This window comes from Crotalus tigris, unplaced genomic scaffold (assembly GCF_016545835.1).
Source record: "Crotalus tigris isolate CLP2741 ecotype Arizona unplaced genomic scaffold, ASM1654583v1 scf7180000020321.186885, whole genome shotgun sequence".
Lineage (NCBI taxonomy): Eukaryota > Metazoa > Chordata > Lepidosauria > Squamata > Viperidae > Crotalus > Crotalus tigris.
This window is the reverse complement of record NW_024097962.1, coordinates 170,062-180,901: the sequence shown is the minus strand read 5'-3', so window position 1 is coordinate 180,901 and position 10,840 is coordinate 170,062. Positions and strand designations below refer to the sequence as shown.

Genomic DNA, 10,840 nt, shown 5'->3' with positions numbered 1-10,840 from the left:
TGCATTTATGATGATTGCTTCTGGATATTACACGTCTGTTCATTCCTATAGGTGAGAAATTAATACTTTCTCCATACCACTTCTATAACTTGGATTTGAGCCATTGGAGACATGCGATGACCCCATGCTTTCTCAAAGACATTCCAAAACTGGCTCGTGTCCAGGAAGTCTTGCAATGCCTTTAGAAACTCCTCCCACTAACCTACTAATATGATATAGCTGACTAGCTAAACTACATTACTCATAAGCCATCTCTTAAGGAGACAGCACTTAACCCAATAAATGCCAGATTCTAATATACAGACCTACGTGATCCAGAACAATGGATGGTGGGGAATGGAAGGAGTTATACTCCTAGCAGACTCATTATACATTTGCAACCTTTTAAAGAGTCATTGAGGCCACTTGGAAATTTACCTGTGCCCTCAGGATCACCTGAGTGGTGCAAATGGGTATGGAGCCTTCATGGCTGCAGGATGTTTCTTGCTCTGTGCCCTTCACTGCTGAAGACCGGCTCAGGATGTTGGGGATGAGTCTGTGTTGTCTGCATCTCAAACTGAAGTGTAAACAGTTCCTGTAGTCTGCAATGTTTTTCTGGAAATCCGTTCTTCCTCCCTCACCATTCTAACGGCGTTCATCCCAAAGTGCATAGCTAAATGACCAGCTGTCTGCAAGGAGTATAAATCCTTCCATCCCCCCACCATCCAGTCAGATTGGAAGAAGCTTCTTGGATGAGAAGCGAAACGTCTTCAAAGGAAACACAAGAAAGTCCAGTTGCCTCTTGAAAAAAGCCCCTTTGAGACAACCACGACCCAGATGACTGAGAATCTCCATAGACTTTCAATTTTTTCCAGTGGTGTTGTAATTTTGAATAGCTGTAAGCCGAGAACTACCTGCAAAAAAAAATGGGGCAAAACTCACTTAGCAACGTAAATTCTAGGCTCAATTGTGGTCGTAAGTCGAGGACCACCTGTTTTAAGCCTTAGAAATGGCCGGCATTTGAAACTGGAATGCAACTGTTGCATCACAAAGAGAGGTTAATTTGTCGGCTGCTTCTCCCGTGTGGATTCTCTGATGTCTAATAAGGTTGGTGCTTTGGCTAAAACTCTTCCCACACGCCAGGCATTTATAGGGTTTCTGCCCTGTGTGAATTCTCTGGTGTTTAACAAGCCCTGACTGATCGCAAAAGGTTTTGTCACAGTCCGAGCATTTATATGGTCTCTCGCCGGTGTGAATTCTTTGATGCGAGGTAAGGTGGGTGCTCTGGCTGAAACTTTTCCCACACTCCAAGCATTTGTACGGCCTCTCTCCTGTGTGAATGGTCTTGTGGTTAACGAGGCCCGACTGGTTGCAAAAGTCTTTCCCACAATCCGAGCACTTGTAGGGCTTCTCCCCCGTGTGGATCCTCTGGTGCGAGGTCAGGCTGGTGCTGTGGCGGAAGCTCTTCCCACACTCGAAGCATTGATAGGGTTTCTCCCCGGTGTGGATCCTCTGATGTTGAATCAGGCTGGTGCTCTGGTTGAAGGTCTTGCCACAGCTGGGGCAGCTGTAGGGCCTCTCCCCCGTGTGGACCCTCTGGTGGGAGGTCAGCTGAGTGCTTTGGCCAAAACCTTTCCCACATTCTAAGCACTTGTAGAGCTTCGCACCGGAGTCGAGAAGCTGACACTCGGCAAAGATTCTACTCCGATGAAAACTCTTCCCTAAAGTTGGGCTCTTGTTGGGTTTCTCCACGAGGTGGGTTCTCCAGGGGGCTCCCAGACACCGTTTCTTCCTCTCTTCCATTGCTTGTCCCGGAATGATGACTTCATGGACATGTTCATCCTGGCAGGAAATGATGACATCACTCTTTTTCTCCTCAGGTCTGTATGATTCACCCCGCTTCCATAGGTTTTCTCTGAGTACTTCGATAGGGTTGGTTTCTGAAGGGATCACACTGGGATCCCTCCCGTCTTCATTCTTCATTTCCTCCCCTGGAATAAAAGAAAAGAGATTAAAACAGGGGAAGAAGCTATGCCTCAGATGAAGGACCTACCCTTATTTCTTTTAGTGACAATTATATAAGGCCATCTACAGAGGGAATCAAGCTATTCTCCAAAGCACCTGAAGGCAGGACAAGGAGCAACGGGTGGAAACTAACCAAAGAGAGAAGCAACCTAGAACTAAGGATAAACTTCCTGACAGTTAGAACAATTAACTAGTGGAACAACCTGCCTCCAGAAGCGGTGAATGCGCCAACACTGGAAGTTTTTAAGAAAAGACTGAACAGACATTTGTCTGAAATGGTATAGGGTTTCCTGCCTGAGCAGGGGGTTGGACTAGATGACCTCCAAGGTCTCTTCCAACTGTATTATTATTATTATTATTATTATTATTATTACATCTAAAATGCAAACAAACTATGGTTGTAAAATAATGGTTTCCAGATGGTTGCTAAACTTCAGGTTTAAACTCAGATTCGAACACTCAGCCCAGCTCAGGGGTAGGCAACCTTGACTCTTTTATGACTCGTGGACTTCAACTCCCAGAATTCCTGAGCCAGCCATGCTGAGGGGAAAGGGAGAGTTTCCAAGCTGAGCCATGCTGGCTCAGGAATTCTGGGAGTTGAAATCCACGAGTCATAAAAGGGCCAAGTTTGAAGACCCCTGTCCTAGACAGTCACTTCTCTGAAATGGTGTAGGGCAGGGCTAGGCAACCTTGGCCCCTTCATGATTCGTAGACTTCAACTCCCAGAATTCCTGAGCCAGCCTGGCTCAGCTTGGAAACCTCTCCCTTCCCCTCAGCATGGCTGCCTCAGGAATTCTGGGAGTTGAAGTCCATGAGTCATAAAAGAACCAAGGTTGCCTACCTCTGGCCTAGCTCAATGCAGATCAGAAGGCCTCTGAGGAGATGCTTTTCCAGTGGATGGGAACATCTGCCCTTTAGACCAGCAGCCTGGCCCCTTCCTCTCCCCTCCCCAAATTCATACAGGTAGTCCTTGAGTTACGACCACGATTGAACCTGACATTTCTACTGCTAAGCGAGACAGTGGTTAAGTGAGGTTTGCCCCATTTTCTGACCTTTCTTGCCGCAGTTGAAAGAATCGCTACTGTTAAGTCAGTGACATGGTTGTTAAGTGAATCCGGTTTTGACTGACTTTGCTTGTCGGAAGGTCGCAAAAGGAGATCACGTGACCCCCGGGACACAGCGACCGTCATAAATATGAAAACAGTTGCCAAGCATCCAAATCTTGATCACGTGACCCTGGGGACGCTGCAACGTTCCTAAATATGAAAAATGCTCATAAGTCACTTTTTGCAGTGACATTTTAACTTTGAACCGTCGCTAAATGAGCTGTCGTAAGTCGAGGACTACCTGTACACCACTGAATGTCTGCCCTTCCCGCCATAGAATAAAAGATTCTGAAGTTCTATCAGACAGAATCGATGGCGGGCAACCAAGGTTAGCCCAGCCAGGGGCATCACAGAAGCTAACCGAGGTTCCCCTTCAGATCAAAGGGCCTGGCGTCTCCCTCACCATCTTCCCGCGTAGTTTCGGCATGCAGCTGCCTCTGCTCCATCTCAGTGGGAGCCTGGCCGGTCCCGGAGGAATGCGCAGAGCCCTCTTTGATGTTGACCTGGAATCAGCAGAGAGGAACAGTTTTAGGATACGACAGTGATGGCGAACTTTTAGAGACCGAGTGTCCAAACTGCAACCCAAAACCCACTTATGTATCGTCGGGTGCTAGGTGGGCGTGCCCCATTGGGTGGGCGTGCCCCATTGAGGGGGCGTGGTTGCAGTGATAACGGCAGACTGGGTGGGACTAAAAAGTTCAATCAATCAATTCCAACTTTGCGAGATATTTTTTCTTCCCGCAAGAAGCTGGTATTGACTGATTGAACCTTTTCTTTTTTGCACACGGCGGCAGAGGCCTAAAGCGAAAAGGTTTTATAAAACCCAGCTGAAGGCCTAGGTATGGGCAATGGCGCGTGTGCCCACAGAAAGGGCTCTGCGTGCTACCTGTGGCACGCGTGCCATAGGTTCGCCACCATGGGGATAGGACAACCGGGCTGGGAGGTGATGTCTGTGTCCTTTGCCACATGGATAGTGTTCTTTGCCACATGTCTGTGTCCTTTGCCACATGGATAGTCTGTAGATATTTATTTCCAGACAGCATTGGATTTGTCTCCCACTGAGTTCACCCCCCCTCTCTCTCTCTCTCCCCATATCTATCTATCTATCTATCTATCTATCTATCTATCTATCTATCTATCTATCTATCATCTATCTATCTATCTATCTATCTATCTTCTATCATCTATCTACCCATATCTATCTATCTATGTAGGTCTTTGGTTATTCGGGTTTTCTCCCGCGTAAAATTGGAAGTGTCTTGGCGACGTTTCGACGAAGTTCCATTCATCATCTTCAGGCTGGTGTTTTCGGCTTCGTGCTTCTAGGAGCAATGTGTGATCGTAGCTGTTTCTTCCTTTTAACTGCCAGTGGGGTTATGAACTGATTGGGTGGTAGCTTGGCTGTGTTCTGATTGGGTGAAAGTGTGTTCTGATATCTATCTATCTATCTATCTATCTATCTATCTATCTATCTATCTATCCATCTTCTATCATCTATCTACCCATATCTATCCATCTATCATCCATTTATCATCCATCCATCACCCATCTATCACCCATCTAACATCCATCTATCATCTATTCATATCTATCCATCTATCATCTATCTACCCATATCTATCATCCATCATCCATCTATCTATCACCCATCTATCTATCAACCATCTATCCTCAATCTAACTATCTATCTACTGTATATCTTCCTTTCTCTTTCACTGGAAATGTTGGTTTCTTTTGAAGCCTATCAAATCTTTCTTTCATGTAAGGTTGCTGCTGTTTTGGCTGCATTTGGAGAACAGGTTTACTCTGAATGAATAGAATGGAGATCTCTTGAATGGTGTCTCACTGATACTTTGAATCACAACTCCAATTAACCTTGGCTGCTCTGGGACTGATGGGGCTCCTAGTCCCAAACATCTAGAAAACAGCCCAAAAGAGGAACACTGAGAGAGGGCATTTGGTAACTGGCCATTTCCAATACATTAGCCAGTTGAAGCCGAAGCCAAGGAGAAAACAAACACAGGAGTGACGTTGGAGTAGGAGGAACTCAACAGATGCTGGCTCATTATGGGAGACAATTTGGATAAGAAATGTTAAATTTACACAAGCTCAAAATTTGAGAGAAAATTTTTATAAAATGTTTTATAGATGGCATTTAGTTCCTAAAAAATTATCTTGTATGTATTCCAACATACAGCCCAAATGTTGGAGATGTGGCAATAATGATGCGACATACTTTCATATTTGGTGGAATTGTAAAAGAGTAAAGGCTTTTTGGATTATGATTTGGTGGAACATTCAAAAGATTTTTAGAAAAAAGATAAAGTTTACTCCTCAATTATTTTTACTTGGTATTTTTGTTGATTTAAATGAAAAAGAAACTACTTTGATGTTGAATTTATTAACTGCAGCAAGGTTACTAGTAGGTTTATATTGGAAGAAAGATTCTTTGCCTACTTTAGAAGAATGGATATTTAAAGTATCTAGTTTTGCAGAAATGGCAAAAATTTCTGCTTATTTAAAGGATCATACACCAGAAAGATATATTACTGTATGGGGAAGGTGGATAGATTATATTCAGAAAAAGTATGGAATTAAAAAGTTTTATTTATTTTATGAATGAATATCAAATATTATAGAGAATTGTTTTATAGGTTATGGAGTTAAAGGTTAATTATGATATTTTTTTTTCTTTTTCTCTCTTTTTTTTTCTTTTTTCTTAATTATTATAATTTTCTTTTTTTTTTTAACCCTGTATTCTGCTCTGGGAAGTGAAGGGAGGGGGGGTGGGGGTGGGAGGGAGGGTAAGGGGGGAGGTTTCTATTTTAAAATTTTATTGTATTTTTATAAATGATTGTATGTTTTAAAAATAAAAAATTTCAATAAAAAATTTTTTTCGATGCTGGCTCAAGGCTGGGCTGGTTCTCCAGAATGCCTGGCAAAGCAGGAGCAGCTACAACACCCTTTATTTGACGTCTGGTTATCATTAGTATAACCTTTCCTCTGCCCAGCTTCTCATATGCTCTGACTCACCTCTTTTGACTTAGCCTGCACCAGCTTCATTACTGCAACTCTACGTCCCAAAATGTAGCTCTAATTAAGGCCAAAAGCTCAACACAAGGGAGATATCTTTCAACGATGATCTCCTAAGCTTCTTGGCCAAGGTGGAGACTTCCACCACCTTCTAAACCAAAGTCCCACCCTCTTACCTTTTTTCCACCGTGGTCCTTAGCCTCTTTTTGCCACTGGAGGAACTCTTCAGCCAGGCTCACTGCTTGGGAACAAGTCTCGGGCTTTCCTTCCCAGACCCAACGCTGGATCTCCGGAGGCAAGATGGCGAGGAATTGCTCCAGGATCAACAGCTCCAGGATCTGCTCCTTGGAGTGTCTCTCCACTTTCAGCCACCCATGACAAAGGTCTTGGAGCTGATTGTACGCTGCAGTAGGTCCCTCAGCTTCCTGGTAACAGAAATGCCGGAAGTGCTGGCGATGCTTCTCCCTCTTCAGAGCATCCCTTTGCAAGATGGCCGCTTTCACTTTCCCGTAATCCAGCCTATCGTTGGCCACCATTCTGTCAAAGACCTGTTGGGTCTTTCCACTGAGAGCCGGCAGGAGCCTGGGTATCCATTCCTCCCTGGGCCACTGGCAAGCTTTGGCCACTTCCTCAAAGGAATCCAAGAATGCCTTGGCGTTGTCCCACGGGGTGGTGGGCTCCTTTGCCGAGGGTGCGCATCTCCGGCTGGAGCAAGGGGACTCCATCTTCTTCAGAAATGCTTGCCATTGGGCTTCCCAGCAGCCTGTCATGCCCACTCTTGCTTCTTCTTTCATCCAATGGGACATTGTCCTTTGCGGAAGGTGTCCGATAAACTCAGAACGCACTGACTCCAGAGATGGGCCTTCTCCTTCCTCATCTGCCTGGGGTTTGAAGGCAACAACACTCTGGAGGCCACCAAGAGCTTCTCTGACCTCTTCTGGGTCTTCTTCTTTTGGCCAGACTGGAAAAGGGTTCTCTTCCATTTTCATCCTGGGATGTAAGAATCTCCCAAATTAAGTTCTCGGGAGCCACGCTGTTCTCTGGAACTCCTGCTTGGAAAGCAGAGGAAAATTGAACCCAGGTATTAATACCACTCTACAATGCCTTGGTAAGGCCACACTTGGAATACTGCATCCAGTTTTGGTCACCACAATGTAAAAAAGATGTTGAGACTCTAGAAGGAGTACAGAGAAGAGCAACAAAGATGATTAGGGGACTGGAGGCTAAAGCATATAAGGAAAGGCTGCTGGAATTGGGTATGTCTAGTTTAATGAAGAGAAGGACGGGGGGGGGGCATGATAGCAGTGTTTCAGTATCTCAGGGCCTGCTCCAAAGAAGAGGGAGTCAAGCTATTCTCCAAAGCGCCTGAAGGCAGGACAAGAAGCAATGGATGGAAACTAATCAAGGAGAGAAGCAACCTAGAACCAAGGAGAAACTTCCTGACAGTTAGAACAATTCACCAGTGCAACAACCTGCCTCCAGAAGCGGTGTATGCTCCAACCCTAGAAGTTTTTAAGAAGAGACTGGACAGCCATCTGTCCGAAATGGTGTAGGGTTTCCTGCCTGAGCAGGGGGTTGGACTACATGACCTCCAAGGTCCCTTCCAACTTTATTATTGTTGTTGTTGTTATTATAGGCCAACTGATGGGTTAACTCAGAATCCTGGATGTCAGGTAGTGTACGTATGGTTAAACAAGGAAAATCTTTTCCTTTATAAAGGCATCATTCTGTGATATATATTCACACACACGTATCTATCTATCTATGGCGACTGAAACTGCAGGCGCTCCTTGAGTTACAAAAGTTCATTCAGTGACCATTTGAAGTTACAACAGTGCTGAAAAAAGTGACTTATGACCGTTTTTCACACTTACAACCACTGCAGCATCTCCCCCCCCCCGTCACGTGATCAAAATTCAAATGCTTGATAACTAACTCCTATTTATGACTGTCGCAGTGTCCCGGGATCATGGGATCTCCTTTTGCGACCTTCTGACAAGCAAAGTCAATGGGGAAGCCGGATTCACTTAACAACCGTGTTGCTAACTTCCCAAACTACAGCGATTCACTTAACAACGGTGGCGTCAAAGGTCATAAAATGGAGCAAAACTCAATTAACAAATGTCAGTTGTGGTCATACGTTGAGGATTATTTACACAGTAAGGTAGACAAGGAGTCTCCTGGGTGATTTACTCTTAGTTGTTTACCAGATTAAATGCAGCTTTCCCTGTCATACAAGCTACAGTTGCTAATCCAGAGCCTATTTTGCAAGCCAGTATCTAGTTACCTATATCCCACCTTCTAGGGCAGGGGTAGGCCACTTTGGCTCTTTTATGACTCGTGGACTTTAAATCCCAGAATTCCTGAGCCAGCCATGCTGAGGGGAAAGGGTGAGGTTTCCATGCTGAGCCATGCTGGCTCAGGAATTCTGGGAGTTGAAGTCCACGAGTCGTAAAAGAGCCGAGGTTGCCTAGCCCTGCCCTACACCATTTCAGAGAAGTGACTGTCTAGGACAGGGTTTTTCAAACTTGGCTCTTTTATGACCCGTGGACTTCAACTCCCAGAATTCCTGAGCCAGCCATGCTGAGGGGAAAGGGAGAGGTTTCCAGGCTGAGCCATGGCTGGCTCAGGAATTCTGGGAGTTGAAGTCCACGAGTCATAAAAGAGCCAAGGTTGCCTACCCCTGGTCTAAGGGCTATTCTAAGTGTTATTTATATAGCCTAGGGCAGGTGTAGGCCATCTTGGCTCTTTTGTGACTCGTGGACTTCAACTCCCAGAATTCCTGAGCCAGCCATGCTGAGGGGAAAGGGAGAGGTTTCCAAGCTGAGCCATGCTGGCTCAGGAATTCTGGGAGTTGAAGTCCACGAGTCATAAAAGAGCCAAGTTTGAAGAACCCTGTCCTAGACAATCATTTCTCTGAAATGGTGTAGGGCAAGGCTAGGCAACCTCGGCTCTTTTATGACTGGTGGACTTCAACTCCCAGAATTCCTGAGCCAGCCTGGCTCAGCATGGAAACCTCTCGCTTTCCCCTCAGCATGGCTGGCTCAAGAATTCTGGGAGTTGAAGTCCACCAGTCATAAAAGAACCTGGGTTGCCTACCCCTGCCTTATTCCATTTCCCTGCCGTTGGTTTCTTCTTTTGTTGGATTGTGAGCGCCTTGCCTGGGATCTATGCAGAAAAAAATCCTTGCATAATTTGGGGAAGAAAAGTCTATCTTTCTCTCTTGACTAAACGCAGTGGTTTCCCCCCTAATTTTGGCGAAAGCCCCTTCCCATTTTTGCACCCCCTTCCATCCTCCCCTCCCTCAATTCTTTTGCTTTTTTTCATAGTACCTTCTTCTGGTTCCACTTGTCCTTTTACAGCTATGAAGCCATTAAAAAGAAAACACCTCTTCCTTTGTAGAAAAAAAGGAGAACTATTCGCTCCCTCCCATTCATTCCCCCCCCCCTTCCTTTCTAGGAAGCCCAGCTCTATAGGCTTAACCCTTTGGAAACCCAGAAGGCAAAAACAAAAAAATTAAACTTGGCTCTTTTATGACTCGTGGACTTCAGCTCCCAGAATTCCTCAGCCAGCCTGGCTCAGCTTGGAAACCTCTCCCTTTCCCCTCAGCACAGCTGGTCAGGAATTCTGGGAGTTGAAGTCCACGAGTCCTAAAAGAGGCAAGTTGGCCTATTCCTGATTTATACTCTAATCTAATATTTCTCAACCTTGGCAACTTGAAAATGTGTGGACTTCAATCCCCAGAATTCAGGTTGGCTGGGGAATTCTGAGGGTTGAAGTCCACACATTTTAAAGTTGCCAGCGTTGAGAAACACTGTTTCTTCAGCTTCTTTGCATAGGCGGCACTTACTGTATGTTGCTGTCTTCTCAATTTTGACTTTATATGCATTTGTCCTTAAGGCTTGGTCTTGTGCAGCCAGAATTAGTCCCTCGGTCTCTTTCTTCAGTTTTCCTGCTCTTAGCCATTGCCAGGTCTTGTTATTATCTGTTTTCCCAGCTGTTTTTTTAATGTATTGGCCATGTAGTGCTTTGTCTTCTTCTTCTTCTTCTTCTTCTTCTTCTTCTTCTTCTTCTTCTTCTTCTTCTTCTTCTTCTTCTTCTTCTTCTTCTTCTTCTTCTTATTCTTCTTCTTCTTCTTATCTTCTTCTTCTTCTTCTTCTTCTTCTTCTTCTTCTTCTTCTTCTCCTCCTCCTCCTCCTCCTTCTTCTTATTGCCTGCGGCTGACAAGCATACAGTTAATCCTTGCTTACTGGCTGCCTTGTTTAATGGCTATTCAAACTTGCAGTGGCATTCAAAAAATTAGCTTTGTGACTAATTCTTGCACTTATGGGGACCTTTGCAGCACCCTACGTCTAGAAGATTGCCATTCATGTTAATAGAGAACAAATTGAAGGGATAGGGAGGAGAAGAAGAAGAAAAGAGCTTTTTTACCAGTTTTACATTACATTATGTAATCGTAGACTTTTATCAAACCAGATTTCAGCTGCCCGGACAGGAATGTTCTACTCCACCGTAAGAATAGTTGGCTTCTGGTGTTCAGTGTCACCTGGGGAGGGGTCAATGCCTCATATATTTCCCCCACCTCCCTAATTTTTGCAGTTCTGCAGTACACCAAATCAGGCTGCTGAAAATTGGAGGCAATTGGCCAAATGAAGTTATTTGTAATTATTATTTTTGTGTTGGAATGAAATCTAATA

General features: G+C 44.8%; 1 protein-coding gene across 2 annotated transcripts; it reads right to left on the bottom strand.

Annotated features, from left to right (window-relative positions):
- Positions 1–870: 870 nt before the first annotated feature.
- LOC120318610 (zinc finger protein 397-like) lies at positions 871–9,565 on the bottom strand. 2 transcript variants are annotated; one of them, XM_039366429.1, is made up of 4 exons: positions 9,476–9,565; positions 6,320–7,192; positions 3,514–3,613; positions 871–1,970 (listed from the first exon to the last, which is right to left on the bottom strand). In XM_039366429.1, exons 2-4 carry the CDS (start codon positions 7,130–7,132, stop codon positions 976–978), a joined length of 1,908 nt encoding a protein of 635 aa, XP_039222363.1. In that variant the 5' UTR covers positions 7,133–7,192; positions 9,476–9,565; the 3' UTR covers positions 871–975. The 2 variants fall into 2 exon arrangements, with proteins under 2 accessions (XP_039222363.1, XP_039222362.1); XM_039366428.1 differs by having other exon boundaries at positions 6,320–7,195; positions 9,476–9,537.
- Positions 9,566–10,840: the final 1,275 nt, after the last annotated feature.

Excerpts from the sequence above, each read along its gene's own strand:
- LOC120318610 (XM_039366429.1), bottom strand. The coding sequence starts at position 7,132 with ATGAAAATGGAAGAGAACCCTTTTCCAGTCTGGCCAAAAGAAGAAGAC. Across the intron at positions 3,614-6,319 it reads AGGACCACGGTGGAAAAAAG|GTCAACATCAAAGAGGGCTC; the intron begins GTAAGAGGGTGG and ends TGCTGATTCCAG. Across the intron at positions 1,971-3,513 it reads CGAAACTACGCGGGAAGATG|GGGAGGAAATGAAGAATGAA; the intron begins GTGAGGGAGACG and ends CTTTTATTCCAG.